At 38.8% G+C, this 26,182-nt stretch overlaps 1 protein-coding gene across 2 annotated transcripts in view; it reads right to left on the reverse strand.

Moving 5' to 3' along the window:
* SNX13 (sorting nexin 13) overlaps positions 1-15,734 on the reverse strand; it is a 66,230-nt gene extending 50,496 nt beyond the window's left edge. For both annotated transcript variants that reach the window (XM_071560855.1, XM_071560852.1), the window contains exon 1: positions 15,494-15,734. Coding sequence is in view for 1 of the 2 variants with exons in the window: in XM_071560852.1 (XP_071416953.1) it covers positions 15,494-15,505 (12 nt within the window). In the remaining variant the exon portion in view is untranslated. The remainder of the gene's footprint in view (positions 1-15,493) is intronic.
* Between the last annotated feature and the right edge of the window lie 10,448 nt (positions 15,735-26,182).

The raw sequence follows: 26,182 nt of genomic DNA on the forward strand, positions 1-26,182 counted from the left end.
TTTACTGTGTTAATCAAATTACATTTGTCTATTAATATGTTAAAAATTACTGTATCTGACCTATCCCTAACAAGACATAATCAAACCATTCCTTGTCATTTGGGTAGTTCAAACTATCACGCTTTACCAGACGTATTTAATGCCTCCTCTGGGTTCACATTAAAAAAAATTGTCAGGGATTACACATAAAGTAGATGTCAAGTTTAATTCTGTTAATTCTACACATCTGCCTTTTATTTTGACTACCATTTTGAGTGTAAATGGAGCATGTTCACATACAAACCTTTCTATAATTAAAGTGAATGTCATTTCTGTCAAGTGATTAAAACCACTATTTTAGGTTTCAAATTACTGTCTCTTCAGTAGCATGACAAGTAAAATTGGAAAGCTGTACCAACTAGGGTGCCAATTTCACTGCATCAAAATTGTTATAGTACACTACTCAGAGAAATATTTAACAATTGTGAAATAAACCATTAAGAACTTTGTAGCTACCTTCTCCTATCTGCCAAAGTAACAGCAGGCATTCGAAAGACATGTCAAACAGGGTTTTGAAGAGTTCTGCATATTGTGGTTTCCTAACATCACTAAAGGTCTCTTTTTAACCTCTTTCTTCTTATCCTTTTGCCCTTTTCTTTGATAAGCCCAAAAGGCAAAGCAAAACAAAACCCTAAGTTCCACTGCAACCTCAGACTACATAAAAGTAATTGTAATGAATCCACTCAATGATTTACTGCAGGACTCACAAGAAAACTCTTGGGATTTTAAAATTTTTTTAAAGGAATTTTGCATAGTCTATTTTGCTTCTACTGTTCTAAGTTTAGATTTATTACTTTTCCCAAAGCAAGCTTAAAATACTAAAGCATATAAATATATACCAATCATATTTTAATTAAATAAAAAATTTAGACAATTAATGTTAAGAGTTAAGAAGGTTGACCAATGGAGCTTCTTCTAGGTAAGTGCAGTATTCCTGGTGATCCCTCCTGGTTACAGAGGCTGAAAACTCCTTTCTTCCATTCAGTTCATCTGCCCACTCTCTACCTCACCTTTTCTTCCACTCAGTACTCACCTTGTATGTCAGATGTCTTAACTCATTAACAGTTGGATTAATTCAAATGTATTCATGTCTAACTGTATTGAGTTCAGACTTTCCTGCTCTTCCTTACATTGCACAAAGCAGCCAAGCTTTTGAGATCATTTTCCCCTACCCCTACAGCTTTACAAGGCAGTCTAACAAATTAGGCTGTTAAGGATAGGCAATAATTTTTCATCTCTACTCTAAGACCACTATCACTGCACTGTTTTGCCTATTCATGAAACTCATTTTCAGAAGTGCAAACCTTTAAATGAAAATACATGTTAACATTTTCTTAAAATATATAACGTTAGTGTAACTAGAAAGTTTAAAAGTATTGAGCACATTACTTCAATTTCAGTATTTATTGAGAGCGCAACAAATTCCATTAGTAAAACCTACCTGTTTTCTAGTCAGAATATTACTATGCAATTAGTATTATAATTACAATAAAATATAAAATTATGCTCCATATTTTGATACAATTTGTTATTTTCATGAAAAAGACCAATCTTCTGGTTAACACTTACAGTTCTAACAGGATTGGTAAATATTTTCAACACCAAATTTTCTTTTCAAGAGAAAAGAAACAGAGTAAAATTCAGCCTGCAGTCAAAAGTCAAAATTAGTAAAGATTATTTTCTTCTTCCTCTCTCACACCTGCTCTGCCAGCACTGCTGATCACTACATGAAATTAGGAAGTGAAAATTTTAATTTTAAACTGACCTTCATTTCACTAACCTTTATTTTCATCCCTAACAGCTACTTTAATATACCATGGAACTATCACAAGGCACAGAAAGCCTCACTTCGTGTCACTGTTTCTTGAGCCTAAGTATTTCTCTTACTATGAAAACAAGAGACAACCTTCACAGACACACTTTTCTTTTATATTATGCAAGCATTAAAATCCACTCTGAATCACGTTCTGGTTTAAAAGGTTATGAAGTTTTGGTCAAATTTAAAAGAAGCACTTGGGCATCTTGGATAGCAATAGGAATTGCTTAAATATACAAGTGACATACTCAAACTTATCCTCAATACTATTTCCAAGAAAATATCCTTTTCCATTGTAACAATCTGTTTCGACTTGTATCCAAGCTAATTTAGTTATCTGGACATAAAACAAGACACAAAGGATGAAAGCATTTTGGATCACCTTAGGTGATTGAAACAGGGCCAGGTTTACTGCTTGACAGGATCACCTAAGGTGATCTAAAGTCAGAAAATAAAGTAATCCCTCTAACTCTACCTTGAATTCAAGCCAGTGAGATGATCTAGACTATTCTACATTCAGCCTCTGGATAAACAGATTACATCTATTTTAAGTCTTTCTAGTGCAAAACAACGCAAAGGGGAGAGCGGGAGAAGCCCCAGAATCTGTATCAAGTGAAAAAAACACCTCTGTTCTCCTAAATAGCTAAAAATAATGAAGTCACATGCTCTTTAGTCAAGAAACTGTTCTTGTGTATTTTATTTGTGACTACCACTCAAGCAGCATTTTAAGCTTTTTACTTTCTTGCCTATAGCTGCAGCAAGGAGTTATTTAGAAGTTCTTCTCACCAATATTTTCTTCTTTCAGCGCTAAAGAAACTTGATTCTACCTAATGAATTTAATCACCAGCTTTGTTTCTAGAGCAATTTATACCACTTAAGGTTCCCAATTTTTATCTAGATTCAAATACATTACATCAATCTCTCTCCATAAGAGTCAGATCTCATACGCTGCCTCTTTATGTTTCTTCTAATAAAAACAAGAGGGCAGAGCTCAGGGATACTGCAGAAACAATTGCATGGGACACATTTGTAAAAAAGGCTCTTCACACCTTTACAGCTATGCTTTCGAAAGGTAGAAATTTCATTAGTTCTAAGCTCTTCTTCCATGGTATGGTAACTTCAATTGAGCATCCTTTTTGCCAGGCCATAAATGTCTACCTATTCCTTGAACTTCAGGCAGTTAAATGCCTCCCTGACACCTGATCCTGTCAGATCTCAGAAGCCAAGCAGGGTCAGCCGCAGTTAATACTTAGGTGGGAGACCTCTTGGCAATACTGGGGGCTGTAGGTTCTAGTCCTGAGGCCTTCACTCTCACCATCCAAGCTCGCTCGGCCGTGGCAGATGAAACTGAGGAGTTAAAGGGTGGAGCCAGTTCTGCGCACGCTGTGCCTCACCTAAAATATCCACTACGCAGGCTGGAAGGGCACACCCATGTGGGGAGAATCCATTGCGAAGCGGAGCCATACAATTCCTTGAACTTAAGACTCCATCATACCACTCAATTTATGCCATTAACTTATTTATATACTTATTTATATATAAATTGTCTGGGACACAGTCTTCTATCCAAAGGCAAGCCATTACTCTTTATGATCTTAACTGAAGACAAAGTGGAAAAAGGTAGATTATAAGACAGCTGAAGAACAACTCTTACTTTTCTTAAAATAAATCCATTATTTTTTCTATGGAGGTTCTACACCATTTCACAGCAGTGGCTGTGTGCTAAATAGTTTGTGCAATCTTTAATAGATAGAATAAGCTTAATTAAAAAAAAAAAAGCCCAGTGATACATTATCTGCTTTGGAAAATCTTGGTTCAAACAACAACCACACAAAAAGAAACAGTGGAAGAAAGTAAAAGTGCCAAGTTTTGGCAAAGACAAAACTGTCAAAGACATGAAGATCTAAGAAAAACTACACAAAATTTTGAACAGTTCGGAACTGCACAGTGCTGCAGTAGCCATCAAGCCTTTTTATTTCCTTAAATAACTCATCCCATGTAACCGCAGACAATACCTTCAACTTTTATGTTGAGAAAAATAGTAAGATTTTCATTTCTGCCACTTGATGACCTGCTCGAGAACTATCAATAAGCAAATAATAATTTTGAAGCAAACTCCTTAAAATCAGTAGTTTCTTCTAAGCAGACTGATAAACCATACATTACAACAGAGATCTGTAGGAGGCATGATTTCTTTTTACTGAGAGTTAAACTTATACGTGTTTATACATATTTCACATATACATAAATATTATATACACAAACAAAATCCAGTACTTAAGTTTACTGTAGAAACATTTAGTCATTAACTTCTTAATAACCTTTTAGTACTTTGGCTTCCTCAGGCTATAAAATTAGTCATCCAAGAGTTTTGTTTACTTCTTCAATCCACTGGTGATGTTATATCCACTATTTGCTACTTGCAACACAATTTTCACCATTATCCCACTAACTTTAGGATGAAATTGCTATGGATGCAGTGTAGTGGTTTACTGAGGGCTTTGTATTCTTCTAATAGTACGTACCCAAATCTATTAGTTCCCAAATAAGCAACATTTCTCACCTAGATGAAAAAGTTACTTTAAAAACACTAAGCTAGCAACATAACTTCAGAGTATTTTTATCCAAGACTGGACCAAATATAAAGATTGACAAGATTCTGAGATACTTGGCTTATTAGGTCAGGTTACAATTGTGAGAGAATGTAGGTGAAAGAAGACCATTCATATTATCTATCTTAATTCAGTAACCTTCATCGTCCTACACAACATTCAAAAAGTCAACACTCAACAAGACTAAAAAATTTCTACATTGTCCCTAGTGACCAAGACTGTTGTTTTTATCTAGTCAGTTATGTCACATATCTTTGCAGAACTACTTTGGTAAATGAAATAATGTAGTTAAAAGATCCCTATCCCTCATCACTTCTGTAAAAGTCTTTTTTTTTTTTTAATTTACTAAAAAGGAGAAGAAAAGCTCTAAGCAATAATGCAGTATTTGCAAGAGGAAACCACACTGAGTTTCTCAGCTATAATGTCAAATGGCACCTTGACTACCAGTAGTACTGCATCCACTATCATGGAATTCAGAAAGCCAAAGCTCAACAGAAAGCCAACATAAATGCCAGACTATACTGGCAGCAGAAAAGGATCAGCAAGAAAGAAGCTCCAGACCAGGAAGGAAGGGAAAATACATTCCAGTCAGCATCTCAGTCCCTAAGAAGGTTGTGGGCAACCAAAAGAGATTTACCAAATGCAAATCGTGTATGATCAACCCAGTTGCTTTCTATGATGCGACTGACGCCAAGGACAAAGGGAAGCTCAGACAATGTGCACCCTGTTTCAGCACAATATCCCACAGACTCCTTATCACCAAATTGGTGAGGTATGGGCTGTGAAAAATTGACTGGATTGTTGGATGCAGAGACATCATCAGTGGTGCAAAGTTCAGTGGGCAGCCAGTAACAAGGTGGGAACCTTTAAGGATCAACATGGGACCAACGATGTTTAATGTCCTAACGGTGCAGGTGATGGGACACAGCAAACTTTCAGTAACTGGACAGAATAGCAAAGTGGGGCAACTGCTCAATACACTGGACACTTCAGAGGGGTGTCAACAGGCGAGAGATATGGGCTGACAGCAACCTCAGGAAGTTCAACAAAAAACAAGCACAGTTATGCATCTGGGATGGACTAACCCTGGGCCACAATACAGTTCTGGGGCCAACTCTCTGGGAAGCTGCTCTACAGAAAGGGACCCAGAGGTGGGCCATAAGGTGGACATGAGTCAGCACTGTGCCCTCATTGTAAGGTAGACAACAGTATTCTACCCTGTATCAACAGAAATGTCAGCAGCAGGTCCAGCAGAGTGATCATTCCTCTCTATTTGGACACTTCTGGAGTCCTTAGTCCAGTTTTGGTCTCCCCATTACAATACAGATCCATCTGGAAACTAATGTACCACATCCAATTCCATCACAAATACATTGGTGCAAAACCAAAATATATCCATATAATGAAGCCACAGACTGGCTACTCTGGCCACCAAGGGAAGGGTAGATTTAGAAAGGTTGTTGGTGCTTCGAATTAATATTCTGACTCTCTTTTATGTGACTAACAAGTAACAAAATTTTTAAAAGTATTATCCCCTTCCTCCATTTCTTGATTCTCACCATTATCTGCAAAAATAAGCAAGAGCAGAAGTCTCTACAGATCTACCACCAACTTACTAAAGGGTATCTACTGCCTAAACACTGGAATCTGAAGAAACAGCTACCAACAACGTATTCACTGATTTTAATACTTGGGAGAGTTGTTTTGTTCTTTGAATGCCAAGAACTCATTCAATGCCAGCATCATGAACTAGTTTCAGTTTGGACTCCTGCTTGCTATGATCGTCCCTTCACTATACCTAAGTTCTCTTGTCAAAAATTTCCTGATAGTTCCCCAACATTATTTGCAAGTATGTGGTGCTTTTTAATTAGCAAAATATAAAATGAAATGGATATAAAAATAGAGGAACTTCAAAGGTCAGAGCATGAACCATAAAGAAACAGTTTTCAGTACACAAATAATAAATAGATCTGAAGCTGCAAATACAGTATATTTTTTAAGAAACTTAAATCAACTGACAGATGCTAACTACTAGCACCTTCTTCTGAAGACTGTGATGTTACTCCACTGTTTCCTTCTTAAGTTTAAATTTGGTACTGTTCTTTGAGTGACATAGATTTTCTCCAGTTACAAAACACAGAAACTGATACAACTACTCCTTCACTATAAATTCCCAGTGGTCTCTGACAGCACATCTGAACTCCTACAAGGTCAAATTTCCTATGAAGCATGCTTAATGGATGAAGACAAAATAACCATGGAAACAGCTGTTATACAAAATGACACAAAGCTCTATGAAGTTAGATTAAGCCACAAAACTTCCAGTTCCTTGCAGCCGTGTTTCTGTTGGAATACCATCCAGTTGCATAAAATAAAGCAAGAGACAGAGATTAGTTAAGTGTGATCAAGTTATTCACGAGTCCACAATATTCAGGGCAGACAGCACCTTCTTCAATAAGCAGTTGATGCCTAACTCTTGGCAGAATGGACAGTGCCAACACAAAAAATTAGCACTTTAAGGGTAAGGCAAAAATGCCCTTAAAAGTGGGTGGAGTGTTTAAGTATTATTGTCTTTTTCCAGTGGGATAAATGTAATGGGAATATAATAAAAACGAACCAAATCTTCCCCCCCTTCACATATTTAATATCCCCCTTTCCCAATCCCTCCTCCAGTCCTTACTGTTTGTGTGCTTTACCCACTCTCTTCCTTTTGGGAAGGGATGCTTGCTCTGTGCATCTCTTTCATGGTCCTCTGCACACTTTTGCCTTTCCCTGAATGTTGTTGCTGAGAAAACCATTGTCCACTGCCTGCACATCCCTAAGAAACTCTGCAAGTTTTATCAAGGGATTGCTACAGAACACCACTCACAAGCACTGCCGCGTGTGGCTCAGAAGCAAACAGGTAAGAGTAAGCAGGGTGGAGCCTCCTCCAATTTCTTCCAAGAATCTGCTTCAAAACCTCTGTCCATCTGGCCTCTCTATGGAAACAAAGACTCCTCTTTGCTGTCAAATGGACAGAGGAAGGAGAAGACTAGACTCGAGTAGTCTCCTCTTTCCTCACAAAAAATCTGGACCCAGCATCAGCACGTCAGCTCTTCTCTGGATACCTCCCAGGTGTATATACTACCTCTCCCACTGAGACACTGAAGAAGGAAAGCAAACATGAGTACCTACAAATAATGTTTACATAGAGGAACATTTCTATGAACTCACTGGAGCACTTCACTCTCCAACATCAGTGCATGGAATATTTCCAACACATTTCAGTGAATTTGGAAGGAGAAAGGAAACCACAGAAATGGTGCATCAACTCTTGCCACTTCAAGATTATAGACAAACTAATTATAAATTAAACTAATTGAGTCATTTGAGCACCCAGCTCTAAGGGCAAGTTAACAGAAGATAGCTAAAAACTTCAATCAATGCCACTTGATCAAGAGCAAAATAATAAAAAAAAAAGCTACCAAACCTTACGCATAGTTTTTTCAGGAGGCACATATGCATTCAGAAGTCACAGAAGGAATGATGACATTCCCTGTTTTCAAAAGGACAGGATAGAAAAGAAGAAAAGTATCAGTTAAAAAAAGCACAATTAAAAGCAACAGCAATGGGCAACAGCAGACCACCATTAACCGGAGAATTCAATAAAAGAAAATATCCAATAACGTAATGGAAGAGCTTAGAAACATTCATAGAAATATTATTTGCTGTTGGTCTCTCTCTTGCTAATTCATAACCTTCTCAAGAATTTTTTAAGAAGCTGTAGTGGTGCAACTGTCAACTGAAAGACAGAAGACCAGCACCATTTAAGTCTAGACCTTAAAACTAACATAAAGAAATAAATTTAAAACTTATTTCAAAGTTTTAGGCACACATGCAAGTCAAATTAATACAAGCATGAAGCACAAGAGAGACAATGCAGTATGTAGTCATAAGTCCATAAAGTAAGGTACTAATACTAAATGTTTGTACATAAAAAGCAAGAGCAAATTATTTTTAACACACCAACAGCAAAGGATTCAATTTAGTAAAAATATGATTTTGAAAAGAAAAAGTTTGGTAAGTGTGAAAATTCAAAATAAAAGCTTATTCTCCTAGTCTAGTGTTGTAAAGCAATACCTTGTTATCAAAAAAAAAATATATTCATACAAAACAATCTGTTTTGCACAAAAATTTTAATTTTATAGATTAAATAATTATAATTAATTACCATTTCATTACATATACCATCAGACTAGATTTGTAATTCAGACACTAAATCACAAGATTTAAGATTTCCATAATAGATGATTTTGCTTTACAAAGTTGATGACATTTCAATTTGTTAGCATTGTGATCAGAAATACTAAGTTGAGCATATAAACTATAAAAAAAGTACTTTAGTTCCAAGTATGTTACAAGAGGTTAGATACCTCAATCAAATATACTTTTCAGCAAAAATTAGGGCATCTATCTACTAAGATATGCTGCGGGAAAGAACCACTCACACAGGTTTTTAGAAAAAAAAATAGGAATTAAATATAAGACACACACACCAAAATACAGATGTAATTTTCATGCACAAATAGTTCCTTTGGTGGATAAGGAATAGCTACCATTATTACTGACCTATTATTTTCAAAGTATCACAGAAATTATTACATGTACTTCAGAAAAGTAAGTTGATACAAAGTTATCAAACAGTACAACAGGGAAACAGAAAATAACAAAGTTTCGAGTTATTTATAAAGTCCACAGTGCAAAGGTTTAACTTGGCCTCACAAAGAAAGGACTCAAGACTCAGACATTTCATCTGCAACAGCTGTTAGAACAGAAGCACAGAAACAAGCAAGGTCCCTCATCTCTCCAGATCAAACAGTTCCAAGATCATCCTGACAATCAGCAAGGCTTTAAAGCAATCACACGTTCTGCAGTTACAGTGCTTGGACACTTGTTTCTCAAAGCATGTACTCTACCAGATACTCAAGTCATCCCTGCAGTCTGGAATGTCAAATGCTGAATAAAGGACGACTGGGAACATGACACAGGTTCATTCCCCATTGCCTTCAGTACTGATTAACAGGTATGAAAGAAATTACTCCAAGTCTGAGGTGCTGTTTCATAATCCATGGGACAGCTGAGGCAAGAATTTCATGATTCTTGAGTATTTTCTACTTGGCCTTGTCTAACAGCACTGACTGGAAAAGTGGAAATGCAGAGGATCCTACAGGATATGTAGCAATTCAGACTTCCTGCTCAAGTTAGTTCCCTTACACAGCCTAACCTGCACTGCCCCAGAGGCACCAGCAGAAGCATTGAGTACAGCCATTTCTTAGAATTGCAAAAACGCACAGAACAGGAGTATGTGATCTTAAAATAGTGACATTTATGAAATAATAGCATTCTGACACAAACAGATTTTATTGAAATAGAACTGGGATCACCCAGTTCCTCCAAGAAGCATGGGATTAAGGGAAGAAAGGCAGAGGAATGGAACAGACAAAAATAGAAATACCACTGTAACAAAAGCACAACTACATTTAAGCAGCTAATAATCTTCAAACTACATTCCCAAGTGCATGAACATTCTTGGAAAGAAAATGTGCAAAGCTCACCCTCCTAGCCAAAACTTCAGCTACAATGGGACACTCAGTTAAACATTTTAGACATCATTGTTACCTGTGAACTCTCAGCTAAGCCACATTAGCCCTCACTTGAATAAACACAACACTATTTCCACCAGTGAAATAAAAAAATAATTTTTAAAAAAGAAGTTCTTGAAATTTAGTATTTCTGATCACAAAAATTCTTCCATGTGAAGTTGCAGAAAGGACACCGTGCAGCTATTTGAATCATCAAGGCATTTAATGGGAAGCAAGCCAGCAGAAATGAGTTTACCTTCTTCTGCTGGCAGTTAGTGGACTGAAGAACTGGTGAGGCTCAAATCAAATTAGTCTTGTGCTCACTGTTCAAGAAAATATGTAAAACAGCAGGACTGAACAAATTTCACTGTCATTGGTAAAATAGTTTCAAAATAAACTACTGTGCCAACCACTATGGTTAAACTCTGTATTCTGTCCTGGGAAATCCCTTATTTTTCATAGAATCCCACTTGAACAAAACTAGTTGCAAATCTGTAGGGCTTTTTAGATGTTTGTAAAATGCCAATCAAAATACAGCAATAAATTTGACTCGCACTACTTTAACTGCAATTCTGAGATCACATCCTTTCCATACAGAAAACACAGACAACCATAACTTCTTCAGAAATTAATTTCCACTCTCTGAGGATTTTATAGCTATTCCTGCTTCAGAGAAATAGTAATCTTTAACAGGTACTCCCAAACTCTGACAGGGTAGGAGTTGATCTCTTGTCCAAAACACATGGCAGTTATAAAAGGAGTCCCTGTAGCTGAACATACCTATCAACTGTGCTTACTCACATTAAAAATAAACCCCCGTTTCACCTTATACCTGTAAACCACAATTACAAAGTTATCATTTAAAGATGCAATGCTATAGAAATTATGTAAACAAAGTTAGAGTGCCCTTGCTAAAGCCTGGCAATGTGTTTACATCTTGAAATAATGCCTCATTTTTTTTTAATTCAGAAATCACACGTTACTTTGGCAGGGGGAGAAGAAGAAGCAGTTGGGCACAATGATTTCTGCTTCTTGAAGCTTCTCTCTCATGTAACTGCAAGTGACAACTGCAATCGATTTTTCCATCATTTCAGTCTTGGTATTCTCAGCCAAGCAACACCGAAAAGTGTTAATGGGGCTTCTAAATATTAATTCTTTAAGTGTTGCAAATGACTTAGCTACAACACCAATGCTTTCTTGTTTCTAATAATAGCAATTCTGCCAATGCTGGTTCAAAGGAAAACATGCTTTATCATTTTGTAAGGGTGGGGAGAAAAGGACAAACATATTTAAAACAGAGATAATTCCCTAGCGTGCAACCAGACTGAGGAAATCATCATTTGGAGCTCCTTCAGCTATCTAACCAGACAAGCTATTACTATTTTTATTGAAGTAAGGAACTTCACACTATTCTTCTTCTACACAGTTAGTCCAGACTAACATTTTAGAGTTGTTGCAGAACTCTACATTCAGTCTCAGCAGTTCAGGCCCAACTCTAAACTGTAATAGTCCTGAGTGTTTAGACACAGTCTTTTAGTAGTAGCCAGTTAAATACTTGAAAACAAATACATAGGAACATATGACAACCATTCTTTGCAGAAGGTTCATTTTCTTAATTTTACCATTCTTCACATAAGTTTAACTGACACTTTCCAAAATACGGAGTTATTAAAAGAGGTGTTATAGCAACAATTAGGGATACAATGCAGACCAGCAACAGGGTAGATCTCACTTACAGAATATACCAAAGGAGAAAGAGGCTTTTTACCTCCCAAGGGCTTGCAAATAATGCTGCAGCCAGACCTCATCCAGCAAAACACTGGCACCAAAGAAAGCCCCAGCTTCTAAGTTTAACAAAAAGACAGAAAACTAATTTCTTTTGACACCCTGATAAATGTCTACACATTTGACGCTGTCTACCAGCAGAATATAGTTGAGACACATGAAACATCAGAGTAACCTGCCACTGCCATGTATCAAGGAACAGATAACGTTAACAATGTTACACTACATCACCCAATTAACTGTGTTCTACACCTTTCAGAGCTGGGCTAACACACATTACAATGTGCTACTATTGCAGGAAGGCTAATACACTATTATGTTAAAGTAAGTCAAAGCAAGCTGCTCAGTCAACCTTTATTCTTAAAAATCAGGCAAATTTACTCAGCTTTGCTCAAAAGTAGTTCTCAATGGCTAGTAGTTATCACGATCTAACAACAAAAATGTTTCTTAAAGATTGTTTAATGGAAAGGAAATGCTGCATGTAGTTTTTGAATTATCTTGACAGATGGCAATAACAAAAAAATACCAACACATCAGAGCTCATTTTTTATGGTTCTCTTTTGGTTGTGGATAAGAAAAAGTTTTCCTACTTCATCAAATTTCAAAAATCTTCTCAACTATCATTAGTACTGCCACAAGGTACTCTTGCTAAACTGAGACTTAAGTTGACAAAAATTCTGAAGGAAGTCCTCACAAAGCATCTCAAAGCAGTTTAGTGATTAACTGGAGGAAAAAAATAAAAAGGAAAAAGAAATCTATTCCTCAACTTTATCTCAAGTGCCTTCCTCAGAGCTAGCACAGGCTGCAAATGCCAACACCACAGGGCATCAACGTGAAAGACAATCTAAAACTTATTGTAAATTAAGTTCCCATAAGAATTTTAGACACTATTGACCACCAAGAGCCAGAGCTGTAAAACACCAGTTGCCTTACTGTAGTCAGGGCAGTACAGTTGCTACCGCACAAGGGCCAGCAGGATGAAGATGCTTGTCAGAAAACACAAGAGACAGATCATTGCAACTTGTGCCCATCAGCCTCGTCAGACGAGAAAGTGCTGAGACAGGAAGTCACATGGAAACAGGCCACACTGGGTCTTGAAAAGCAGAGGAGACATCTGATGAGCAAGAAAAGGGGAACAAGTGAAAAGACACGGAACGGCCAACACGACAGACTAGGGAAGAGATCACTTGCAACAGGAATCTGAATGCAGATAGAATGTATTCGACTGGACTGCAGAAATAAGTTTTGATGGCCAATAGGATGAAAAATTGGGAAATGGCATTTGCTAAGAAGGTAAAGACGTGTATGAGCTTGGCATCCAATGACACGATTTCTGAATGCAACTAAAATAAGACGGGCAGTAAGGGCCAAATAAAAAAACACACAGAGCACTTTCTTCCTGACAGGAAGTGTGATTTTTCCCTGAAATTACTGATGACAAAGTACTAATCCTAACTGCATCCACACAAAACTGAAATGAATCTGCTGGGGTCTGCATATATGGATACAGTCAAAGGATGTAAGGAACTGACCTTAAGAAATTCTAAGTTATATTTTAACTGCATGATAACAATACATATAGAATCTGATTGTGTCTTTCCTTTATGATCAAATATATTTAAGAAACAATATTGTCCACATTCTTATGTTATAAAACTTATAGATCTAAATGTTTAATGGCTAAAAAAAATTAGAGTGATCTGGGTCATTCTAGACAGTAGTAAACTAGACAAGTCTACATATATCTAGCATCAAAATAAGTGCAGTTTTTGCTTCTACTATCAGCCTACCATACATTCCATCTCAATTTTCATATATAAAGAAAAACAAAAAAAGGAGAAGAGGGGAAATACATGCATAAGTAGACTTAAAACAACCTGCATCTTCGTCCAAAGTCTGGTAAGCCTTATTGGGTGCAACTGCACAGTTTTCACAGGGTGTTTTAGCTACCAAGCCACCATTGGAACACCCGAAAAAAGGTGTGCTGAAAAAGGACTTCTCCAGTTCACATTAGGCAGGTACTCCTGACAACGAAGGGCTTCTGATTACCAGAAGAACTCCCTACCACTGCTTTTCAGGCAGCCAAAGCCTGCAATTTTGCTAGACTCTCTTAAAATTTAAAATCATCTCCTTGGTAGACACCAAGCTTGGAATACTTTATCCTGAAGCATTTTGTCTACAAACAATTTATATACAGGAACTAGAAGGAGACATCAGAATCCTGTCCTCCTAACACAGGGCTAAGTATCATAACTAGTAAGCACTAGGTTTTACTTCAAAAAGCCAATGGATCAAGTGTCATCCACACTGCTACTCACACTGTATCAGCAGTATTAGAAAAAAAAATTCAGTTCCAAGACAATGAAGTGTATTGGATAGGCAAACACAGCCATCATCAAAAGGAACAAACAGTCCAGTATGAGGCACTGACACAGAATGTTCTATGTCACCCTTAAAATAATCTAAATTACTATGGCTAATGCTTACACATCACACTCATCAACTCTCTTTAATGAAGATGAATAATCTTGACCACTCATCAAATACCCTCAATGCAAAAACAGGTCATGTATTTTTACAGGTTAATTCACTCTGCAAATTTTATCCTCCTGGGGAATTCTGAAAGTTCGTGGCTCTACAGAACCACTTTCTTAATGCCCTTATGCAAACTGAAAGGTGGAGGATACTTTTTTAATGACATTCAGGGGGTCAGAAAGCAATCCTTAACCCTGCAAGACTTAGGACAATTCATTTTTGGACGAATAACCTTCACTGTAGGATAAAATAGCAAATTATAAAGCACGGGAAATCCAATCATCGTGTTGGAGAAGTATCTGCACTCCGGACACCTTGCTGACAAATCAAAAATAGAAAATCAATTGGTCTTTGAAGAGGAACCAGAATACGGGGTAAAGTCTCATTCCCAGCAACTAGAAAACACTGGCAGATAGTCCTGCCAGATTACCCCTTTTAGAGTGCCTTTGGACACAGCAGATATTTCTAGCCCACGCTGATCCTCAAATACCTGCTTGCCTCACTGCTGAGCTGCCTGGCTGCTTCGGGACGGAAACCCCCCATCGTGGAGAGGCGAGCCGGGGCAGCCAACTTCTAATGATTACCTATGGCCGCAGCCCCCTGCCAGCATAGCTCGGCTTGAGCCCTCCAAGAAGCAAACACGGCGCACTCACGGAGCCTCCGCAGTGGAGGAGGCCAGAGGGGCCGCAGCCGGAGCGGGGCCCAGGCGGGGGCCCCCTCCCGGCGCGGTGCAGGGCGAGGCGGGCCCCGCTCCCAGGTGCGCTCCGCGCCGCCTGCCACGACCCGGTGGATCGCGGGGAGGACGGGCCGGGCCCGGCGCAGCCGCCGCAGGGAGCAGGCACGGCGCACCGGGCTCCGCCGCGGCGCTGGGAGCCCCTCTCCCGTCCCGCCCTGCCGAGAGAGGAGGGACAGAGATAAGCGCGGCCCGGCGCTGCCCTGGGCAAGCCGGACAGCGACTCTGCCTTCCGCGGCCAAGGGGCAGGGGCTGCTCTTCGCCGAGCAGCTCGGAGGCCCCGAGGGGCGGCAGACCCGCGGCACCGAGCGCCGCGCCCCGCGCTCCCGCACCCCGCCGGCAGCGCTCTTACCTCTGTTAACATTATTACCCCGCTGCGCTGCGGCGGCGCCTCGGCGGCTCTAGCCCCGCAGCATGGTGAAGCCCGGCGGCCGCGCGGAAAGCTGCCCCGCACCCCGCGGGGACGGGACGGGAGGCGAGCGCCGCCGGCACCGCCGTCTCCCCGCTCAGCACCCGCCCGGCCCCGGCCCCGCCGCCGCCCTCGCAGCCCGCTCCGGAGCGGCAGCCATCTTGCGACGGCTACGTGCGCCGCCGCGCCACGCCCCTCGGGGCCGCCCCCGCCCCGCACGGCCCGGCCCGGCCGGAACGCGGGGGGAGCGGCGCTCCGAGCGAGTCGGGGTTTATTGCTGAGTTTCTCGTGGTGTGATCTGTCTCTGAGCTCTTTGGTGCCAGGCAGCTGTTCTGTGAGCGCTAATGGAAATATTTTCTTACATTTCTGCCCAAGCAGTTTGCCGCTATCTACCAGTGACGTGTGCAGCACTGTCTGTCCCTGCCCCGCGTGTCAGCAAAGGGCACATGTCCTGCCTGGAGCGGCCGAGGGAGCTGGGCGTGTTCAGCCTAAAGAAGAGAGGCTCAGCCGTACCTTATCGCTCTCTAGAGCCACCTGAAACGGAGTTGTATCCAGATGGGGGTCGAACTCTTCTCCCAGACAACCAGTGATAGGACAAGAGGATATAGTCTTAAACTATAGAACAACATGACATGGTTCTTAAGCGCCACAGGAGGTTTAGATTGAACAAAGGAAGAACTTCACAGAAAGCAGGGTTCTACATTACAATGGGCTGCTCAGGGAGGTGGTGTAGTCACTGTCCCTGAAGGTTTTTAAGAAAAGACCGAACTTAGTGCCATGGTCTAGTTGACAGGGTGGTGTTTGGCCATGGGTGGGACTTGATGAGCTCAAGGTCTTTTCCAACATAATTGAACCTGTGATTCCGTGAGGGAGACTTCCATAAGTCTGTCACCTACAGTATTGCTAAGTCCTGGCATAAAGTACAGAACTGGCACATGTCTCAGAACCAGAGCCATGTGTGCCACAGCCCAGTGAGTGCTGTGGGCCCCGCTCCAGAGATGAGGGGTCCCCACAGCTCAGCATTTGAACACAGGAAAAGAGTCCTGTCTGAAACTTGTTGCTCTTCCTTTAAACGCTGTTCTCTGGGGTTTTGTTTGCTTGTCTGCTTTTTGACTAGACTTTAAAGTTAGTCTCAGGGACAATATGAAAGTAGAAATAACCTGGGATTTTTTTCTGCGTGTCCAATAGGGCAACATGCACACCAAAGAAATAGTAGTGGTTAGAAGGGAAGATGGAGGAAAAGCAACACTGCTATTAAAACATGAAGAAACCCAACCTTCTTCAATTGCAATGGTTTTTGTCCCTGAGTAAAGGTCAAATTTGTTTTCTTGCAGAAATGTGTAGCACATTAAGCAGTTCTCAAGGCCGGTGGGTTTTGTAGAAGTTCTGTAATTTTCTCGGGGATTGTTAAACATTTAGAACATTAAGGTTGCCCCCTTCTTAGTTTTATTTTTGAATATTACTGAGTTTCAGTTTTACTCATACAACCCTTTTTCCCCTGTCAGAGACCCAGCTGTTAGTCACATGAATTGAAAAGAGCAGACCCTTTATATCCATACTTATTTATTTTCCTATTCTAAATAATAAAAAGTACTAACTTTAAAAAGTATCTAGTATGCTTTGTACTTCTGAGTCTATATTTTGGAATGTTTCATGTTAGCAATACTCTTTCCTCCAAGCTGATCCCTCAGAGAAAATCCAAATCTCACAGGACGCATAACTCTACTTTAAACAATAGACTTGACAATAACAGAACCATGCAGTGGTCCTGCACATGGTATTTCAACATCTTGATAAATTAAACATTGTTTTAAAACACTGAGCAGTGGGAGTTGTGAAATACTAATTCCATTGTATTGGTTTGGTCCCCTAATATTTTGAATGTGCTTATTTGGAAGACAGTCATCTGGGTACACAGCTATCATTCTGTGTTCGTGGCTTTTATCATACTTCTCTTCAAGCAAATAATGCCCTGTGCTCGGATCTGTGGTAGAGGAAACCCTGAAGGTATGCATAAAATTGCAGAGTGATCAGTGAGCCATCAGTAGTGTAATTATGCAAAAACTTCAACACATACTTAGCTAGAGAGGAAATGAAACCAAAATACTTAAATCATCTACTGCTTGCCATCTTATTGAACCAATACATCCTCTGGGCAAGGCACAGTATCATGAACTGATAAGATAAATTACCCAGTTCATAAAATGTAAGGGATAAACATGAGGTAAAAATCCCATTATATTTATATGTAAATTATAGTAGTTGAACCAAGGTAATGGTCTAACAAAAGAAACTGTCTATTGGCACCATATTTCTTTCCCTTGTATGTTTACACATAGCGGTTGAGATTTTCAAAAGAAATAATCCCCTTTGAAATTTTTTTGCAAAACTGTGTATATCCTAAGTGTGCTGGATGTAACAGAAGAACAAATCTTACGCAAATGTCCCAGCAAAATGAAGTCACAATATTTTGTACTTGAACTTGCCCCTACTTCTGCTGGGGACTTGGCAGCCCAAAAGCATACTAGCCTGGGAAGCACTTTCCATTCTTGTACTGCTGAAATAAAACTCCTAATGCTTCAACTGAAAACTGTTCTCTGATTTTATACCGGGTCAATATAGCCTTAATATTGTTCAAAAGTTTTACTAATGCTTGAATCCATTGTTCTAATTTTTGGTCAATACTATCTCAACTTCAAAAGGGAAAGGCAGTTAATTACAACAGCAGCAATGAGGCTTTGAGGAAGGACTGAACAACATAAAAGTAGGCCCAAGGCAGAAGATGTGGCAGCATCATAAAGCAGAGGTGAGAAGAGGCAGCAGCTTGGAAAGAAAATGATAAGAAAGACTTCTTGAAAAATTGCTGGGAGTAGCATAAAGAAGGAAGTGAAAAGAAAGCTGCAGTAATGCTGCCTGTTCCTTCTTACCATTCTTAGACTATATTGGAAAAATGTACAAATTTTTTCTTCTTTTTTTTTTTCCTGGGAATGAGGGTATTTTCTAATATGAACAGGTCTGGAAACAAGGCTTCAAGAGACTGAAAGAATTATCAATGGTAGGCCATAAGCACTAGAACAATTATCTGTTTCCCCTGACCCCATCTTCAAGTGGCAGTAATGTTATTGGATCTGATGAGTTAGAGAGTTTTATCCATTTTATCCTTGTGCATTTATTACATACAGCTTGGGACTGGTGGTGCAACAAGCCAGCATATTAACGGCAGCAGGGCAGACACGTTAGCACCACACTCATCCAGGAAGAGCAGCACATGCCTTAATTTTCATGTCACTTCCACAAACCTTCAAACACAGTGTGAAGAACTGTGTTAGGGCAAGTATTTATATCTGTAATCAAATGCAAACCCAGCAGAAAGTTTTTGCACCCAGTCCTTAAAATACTCAGAGAATGTTTTTTCTCTTAGGCCTAGACAAATGCTTGACTAAACTAGGAGTACCTGAATATGATGGCTGCAAATACCTTCATCTTTATAAAACACTACCTTTTGCCAAACATCTTACTTTTCTTTGCACTCATTACAGTTTTCACTGTCTATAAGCAAGAAGAGTTGCCTGATAGTCTAGATCCACATTTTGAAATCCCACAGAGGACACTGGAAGCTGCGGGGCTTTCTACTGAAATGATAGGAAAATGCAGTATTAAAATCTGAAATACAGCAAGAGGAGGTAGAGATAGCATCATCAGGGTCTACACCCAGAAGTTGATAAAGATTTTGTAAAGTATAGCATAGCAAGTGCACTGAGTTAAGAGACAAAAATATAGTTGTGAGGGAGTGGAGGCAGCACACAGAAGCAGGGGCACAAGCAAGATTTAGCAATAAAAGAGCAACTGTGCCAACTTGCAGCAAAGCACAAAGGAGCGCAAATTATTTTCCAGCCCTGAAAGGAGGCCAGTTCCACAACCTAAATAAGTGTTAGCTTACCAGCTGAAAAATGAAATCAGCAACCTAATTGCCATCATGATAACCTCTGAAAGAGCAGTTATCTGCAATTGGAGAGCAAAAGGATGTGTTCTCTTGGCCTACACAAGAAAACAAGGGAAGACTAAGGAAATAGGAAACTACAGGCAGGGTCGAGGGAGGGACAGACTGAATGAACAACAGACACCAATTTTGCTTTACTAAGCAGCTTCGTGGAAGTGACTACAAGACTGTTTCTGATGTCATCAGCAAGCCTGAACTTCTGTGCCTTTCTCTACAGTCTAGAAAGATCTTTGAACTAAATATTTCTGAATACTGTAAATTAGTTCTGATTGTCCATAACAACTGATGTAACCCAAAATTTGGCTTCTCTTCTCTTGTTAACATTGCTTGTAGCTCAGGCTGGCAGTATGGTTGGAGTTTGCATACAGTTGTTTCGTTTGAGATTCACCTTTGTGTGGGCAAAGGTGAGGTTGCATTCCATTACATTTCAAATATGATCACATGACTCCAAAAGTCTACACAGCAACGTGATTGAAAGGGGAACTCAAAGCATCTTTTATGTGTAAAATTTGAATATTCTGTTATTTTAGGATGTTGCCAATTCTAAGCTCTTTGGTCTGAGTTTTGTTTCTGATCAGGATCACAACTGTATAATTTCCAATTAAAGATCTCATTCACTTTATGATTTTTCAACACTTAACATGAGACGCAGCACAGACAGAAATTGCAAGAGTATGTACAAAAGGGCCACTCCAGACAATATGATGTGAATGCTGGGCATTAGATAAGTAATTACTGAAGAAGCTTTAATTCCTGCTTCATCATTTGCAGTAAGGATGCAATATTTCCCCAATGTTCATATTATCAGAATTGTTTGCCAGAGGGTTAAATTACTTTTAAAGCTTTTGCCAGCTTACAAGAGTCCTCTGTAGCGAACTTTTTGCTATTCAAAGAGCTGTCTGAAGCTAGAGAGACACTGTTTGCCTTAGCAGCTTAATCCTAGCTGTCTAAGTAAGTATTAGAATAAACTATATTTTTAATTCAAAGAAAACCCTTTCAAAATTTCACTGCTGTCTTTTTCAGAAGTCTATCGTGGCATGACTAGAGTCATGTCAGAATCATAACACAGGTGTTAGTCACCAGCTGCTTAGCTTCTAGCTGGGGATTTACTGTGAAAATTATGCAAATAGAAGGCTCCCTATGCTATTTTTACACTGCTGTTACAAATGCAAGCAAACAAAGAATACAACAAACTGTTTAGAAAAGTCATCTGAATCCTTAAAATTCCTTTAGAAGCAATTAAGGCAATACTTTATCTGAATGATACCGTAATTTGAAGATAAAGCTGTTAAATGGAATTTTTATTCTACATTATGGTTAATGATCCCTCTTCTTTCAGGTGGGTTAAGACACATGAGGACGTGTTTGTGGTTTGAAGATATTTCTGTTGCTCTTCAGAGTATTTGCTGTTACCCATACTTGACCTGGTATCAGCAAATGCCTGTTGCAAAAGGGTTTGTGTGGTGTGTCTTCTGAGATTTCAACCTCTGAGTGCATCTGGCAGGTAGATCAGCCTTTGTGATGGGCTCACAGATCTGAAGAGTACCTCCTTTTGGTATCCTCTCAAGCACACATATGTGCATTTTTAGAACATACTGCAAACAATTTATGTACATGGCTTTTAGTTTTGTTTGGTGATGGAGGCCCAGTGGACTCCATTTACCTTTCTGTTAAGAAGAATTTGTTTGCATCTTTCGATCATAGTTATGCTTCCAGGCCTTAGGTGTATATCCCAATCAGGTGTTTGGGCCTGAATTTTCAGATTGCATAGTGATTACAGTGTTACTGATACTGTGATTAAGTGTTACAAAAACACAGAACTTCGCCAGTGACTTAAGAACAAAATTAAGATATCCAGGCACATGGAGAACACAAAATGGGTTATATCTAAAACATTTTGGTAGGAAATACCCAGTTAATAAGACTAACAGGACTAACAGCAAGCAAAAGAAAGACAAATAGGAAGGAAAGTCATTTACTATGCATTAAAAAATTTAGCATCATTTACCATATTTGTATTCTGCAAAATCAGTGTCTATCTTTACATAAACCCAGATGAAGATATCATCCTGAGAAGTCTGAGAAGTCCAAATAACTGTATTGCAGTTAACACATGCTATGGGAGGTCCTTAGTTAGGAAATATATTTTAAAAACAAAAGTTGAGCAGAGAGAAATTAGAAGTGATTCTAATTATTTTTTGTAGGTAGTGTTTTCCACTAAGTCCTGAATACCTAATCAATAAGCAATAAAATTTCTAAAACAGTTAATCTGTTTATAGGGTGTGTATGTGGGGGAGAAAATGAGAAGAATTGCATAGCTAAGAGTAGAATAAATATTCCATCTGCAGTATCAGCAACCTCAGGTGTTAACAGCTATTAGCCAAGCTCTAAGAATCATGACATGGGAACTGTAAATTGTTTTCATTTTCCCTGTCTCCTGAACCTCTAAGAAGTAGTCAAGTCATATTTTCAGGCTTTGCTTTGCAATCATAAATGCTACAAACTCTTCTAAAAGCTTCTTTCTTCTGGCAATGCAGGCTCCACAAACTTTAAGGAGGAGGCAAAGTCACTATAATTTTGTAGGACTTGGCAAAACCTGTGAGAATACTGAGAGGTTTATTATACTTTTCTTCCATTGTGCATCACTGAGGTTTGCATTTTTTCTCTGGGTGAAGAACTTTATTGGCACCATCTGTACTCTCAGGGTTGAAGCTTTAGACCTTTGAGGCCACTTTGCAAACTGCCTGCATTCTTCTGGTTGGTTGTTTTGCTCCCCACTTACAGCAGTTTCTTTACAACAAATACTGCGGAGAAAAATCTCTACAAAATATAAAGATTTCATTTAATCCTTGGAAACAACCACAGTAAATTCAAACTCCTGAAAGTAAATGCTGCTTGTAATGCATTGGGAAGAGGACAACACAGAGGAGTACAACAATCATTTCTTATTTGAATGACATTTTCTCTGGTTTTGTTAAAAGCAGACTCAGAGTACTCTCCTCTGTGTCCTTTACAACACAAAGCAGTGTCTACTCCCCTGAAGGAGCATTAAAAACTGGTCCTGTGTCAATGCCAAATTGTTTTGCATGTATTACAAGGATTACCAGATCCTTCCTTCTCCAGAAAAACCTGTTCCTCAGGCACTCCTCTTCCTCATAGTTAGACACATAGTCAGAGAGGCCATTATAAAGAATCTTTAATTGGGTAGATTTTATACCTCTAGCTGTTTCCATGGTTTGTTTGCTTTATCTTTGACATTCTGTTTTTCTCCTCAAATTTTTCACAAGTTTGGTTTTTTGCTTTTTGTTTTGTTTTGTTTTCTGATGTTACTTTTTGAAAAAGATAAATCTTTCTGATTGTGTGTGCTCTTCCTTCACTTTACCAGAGGACTAATCACCACTTGTCCTCTTAATTTACCTCCAGCTCCCAAAAAGACAGACAGGTTTCTCCACAGTTTATTGTGACAGAATTGGAACACTGTATGCCAGTGCTGCTGACATGAGGACATCAGCACTATATCTAAGGTCACAAAGGATCAGTAAAGCCATAATCTTAGGTAAGCTTTTGCAGAGTGACTCACACACCTCTGTATTAATTCTTGCAACAAAGGCATATCCTAAAGTAGGATGGTGACATTTTCTACGTTAAATTCCATGATTTCCTGATAATTCTTGCTGTTCTTAAAATAGTTTCTCTGGAAATGCCAACTTGAATAGGATTTGTAATCCTAAAATGCATGGTTTGTTTTTCCATTTCACCTTGATGTCAGTGGGTTTAACAAAGAGAATCCCTTTTTCTTCAGTCTGAGAATACAGTACTTTAGGCTTATTTATGTCCCATATTACAAGCAGTACAGATACTGCAGTCAAATCATTGCTTCATATTAAACCAACAGCACAATCCCATGGATTTTATTTGGAAACAATGAATATAAACATCATTTGACCCAGACTACTCTGGAGTCAAAGTTGATATTGCAAAGTAATAGCCTAAGCTAAAATCTCTTAAAGAGCTGTGCACAGGAGTCTGCAATGCAGTTTTGAGTTGAAATTCAGATCTGCTTAGTCATCATACTAAGAGATTTTCAATTTATACAGATAACTGCCAGAAAAAACCTAATTTACTCCAAACTCACCAGTGTTTTGAAGGTGAAAAGACAAAGGGGAAAAAATGTGTTCTGTGCAAGGCTAATATATGACTGCTTTTAAGATTGTTATTTTAATTTTTTTTATTTTTAATTTTTAATTTTTATTCACCTTTTAAGTTCAAAAATTTCCACTTAGGAACAATATTATATACATCAAGTTCTTGATGTATATAATCATCAGTTACAATACATGGTGCAATAAAAATTTATGTAATGCCATCAGGTATTTCCAGAGTTGAAACCCAAAAAGCATCTAGTTTTCTAATTTAAGTTGCAAATTATCTGGCAAAAGTGACAAAGAGCAAGGCTGGAACAGAGATTTTCCAGTTACAAAACATAAATCAACTTCACTAGATCTTTTCTTGTTCCTTTCTGAAGCAGTCCAATGAACATACAGTTAGAAAACATATCAGGATAAAGAAACAAAACCAAGGTAGAATAATATACTTATTAGGCAAATTTAAGATTAAAAAAAAAATTTATAGTCCTTTCTACATCCTGCTCTGTAAGAAAAACATCTGCCCTGCAAAGTGCAGTGTCCATCTTCATCCATCTGTACTTTTTCTGCTCACTCAGTGCCCTTTTTCTTTGTGTTTTGATTTGGTTGGTTGGTTGGTTGGTTGGTTGGTTGGTTGGTTTTGTGGGGTTTTTTTTTGTTTTGTTCCTCATTCTGCAATATCTGGAGGTAATACTTTTTTAATTCTATTCCTCCATTTTCATAGAGGGAATATGACTCCCCCATTCTTTCAGCTCCTAGTTCCCTGGTGTAGCAACACATCCATATTCCTTGCCAAAATACCTCATAGCTCAGGATGAATATGGGTGATGTCTTCTGCTTGACACTTGGGGAGGGTACCATCCCAGAGGAGTGCACAAGCTGCCAGGATTTATCTGTCTTTTGTCACTCCCTCAAGCCAAAGAATTTCTATCTCCAAGAAGAAACATGCTCTGGGATAAGGCTGATAGTAGCTACCAAAAGCATTTCTGGATTCTCACTAATGGAGAAAGGACATGTTTGCTCTGTAACTTTTAACTGTATAGCTTTTCAAAAAATATGGAATAGCTTTAAATAGACAAAACAAAGAGTTCATCCTTATAGCAGGTCCTGTGGTTGGTTTTGTTGCTTCACCTAAAGCTGCCATCTGTGAAGGCATGTGTCTGAGCCATGTGATGATGAAAGATTCTGCTGTAGGCAAGCAAGTTTTTGTCCTTCCTCTTGGAACGGAAATGCTTAGTTATGTGAAGCCTAAGAAAACCAGGGAATTAGAGAAGATGCATTTCTGTTTTCTGATACAGATACCCCTTGATTCAAAGCCCTCCATTTTTGTTTCTAACGCTTTAAGACTTCAAAAACTTTTGCATCTCTAAACTTTGCTGCTGCAATAACTTTTATAATCACTCAATGCACAGAACTAACGCAGACATGTTAAGGTGTCTGTAGGGTTGTGACAAAAGCACGTTCAGATATCTTCTGCCCCCTGCCTGCTAATTAGGATTGGGTAGCTCTATTCCAAGCAGTGCTCCACAAGCAGATTAATATTTCAAAGGACATCATCAGTCATCTTCTCCAAAATCTGGAGATTTCCAGAACTCAGAATACCTCTCTATCACTTTAGCAATCTTTACCCAAAAATAGCTATAAGGAGACAGAGCTTTTTTCAACAAGGACATTTATTTCTGGGGTGATAAGGAAAAAGGGAGTAGAATTGCACTAGTTCATTGGTATGCACATAGCTATGACTAGACTAGTTAGGCAGAAGTTGTCGAAGTCTTTGTAAATTCTTTCCTAAAACTTTACATTATATCTAGAGAAAGTTCAATTGTGGAATGGATTGCAATGAATTGGAATGAATCTGAAATGAACTAGAGGTATGTACTGCAGATATATCCACAGAACACTTCTTATTTTTTTCCCCCTTTGGAGTTAACACTCTCATCATGTATGTAAAGTATACAGCTTCTGATTAAAAGATTGCATAAGGGATGCAGAAAGTCTTTTTAAACACACAGAACGAAACAGTGTGAGTGGCATTTTGTGATTTGTTTTCCAATGAGCAATGACATTTAATTTTAAAAGTTGAGCTCTTTTTAAGATAATGTTTTGTTGCTTCAGGTACATAGGCCTACTACTATGATTACTGATTGTAATTCTCACAATTTTAGGCACAGAACAGGCCACCTTGTATCTCTTTCCAAGAGTCTCAATTTTAATGTGTAAGACTATACTTACTGTTGTGAGTGACACAACCCCAAATTTATTTTTGGTCCCAGTTTTAATGTATTCCTAGAGTATTAAAGGAGCTGTATGTTTTAGATCTTTGCTGGCTTCACCAGTGTTGGAGGTAGACCTTTCTATTCAAGAAAAACAAGGGAAAAACATAACTTGTTATGCAGACCATAAATTGTCCCAAGGTCAGTTTTGAGGTGTGTAGGCATTAGCATGGATTCTATGGTTGAACTAATACAATGTGTTATATTCATAATA

This window comes from Pithys albifrons, chromosome 7 (assembly GCF_047495875.1).
Source record: "Pithys albifrons albifrons isolate INPA30051 chromosome 7, PitAlb_v1, whole genome shotgun sequence".
Taxonomy (NCBI): Eukaryota; Metazoa; Chordata; class Aves; order Passeriformes; family Thamnophilidae; genus Pithys; species Pithys albifrons.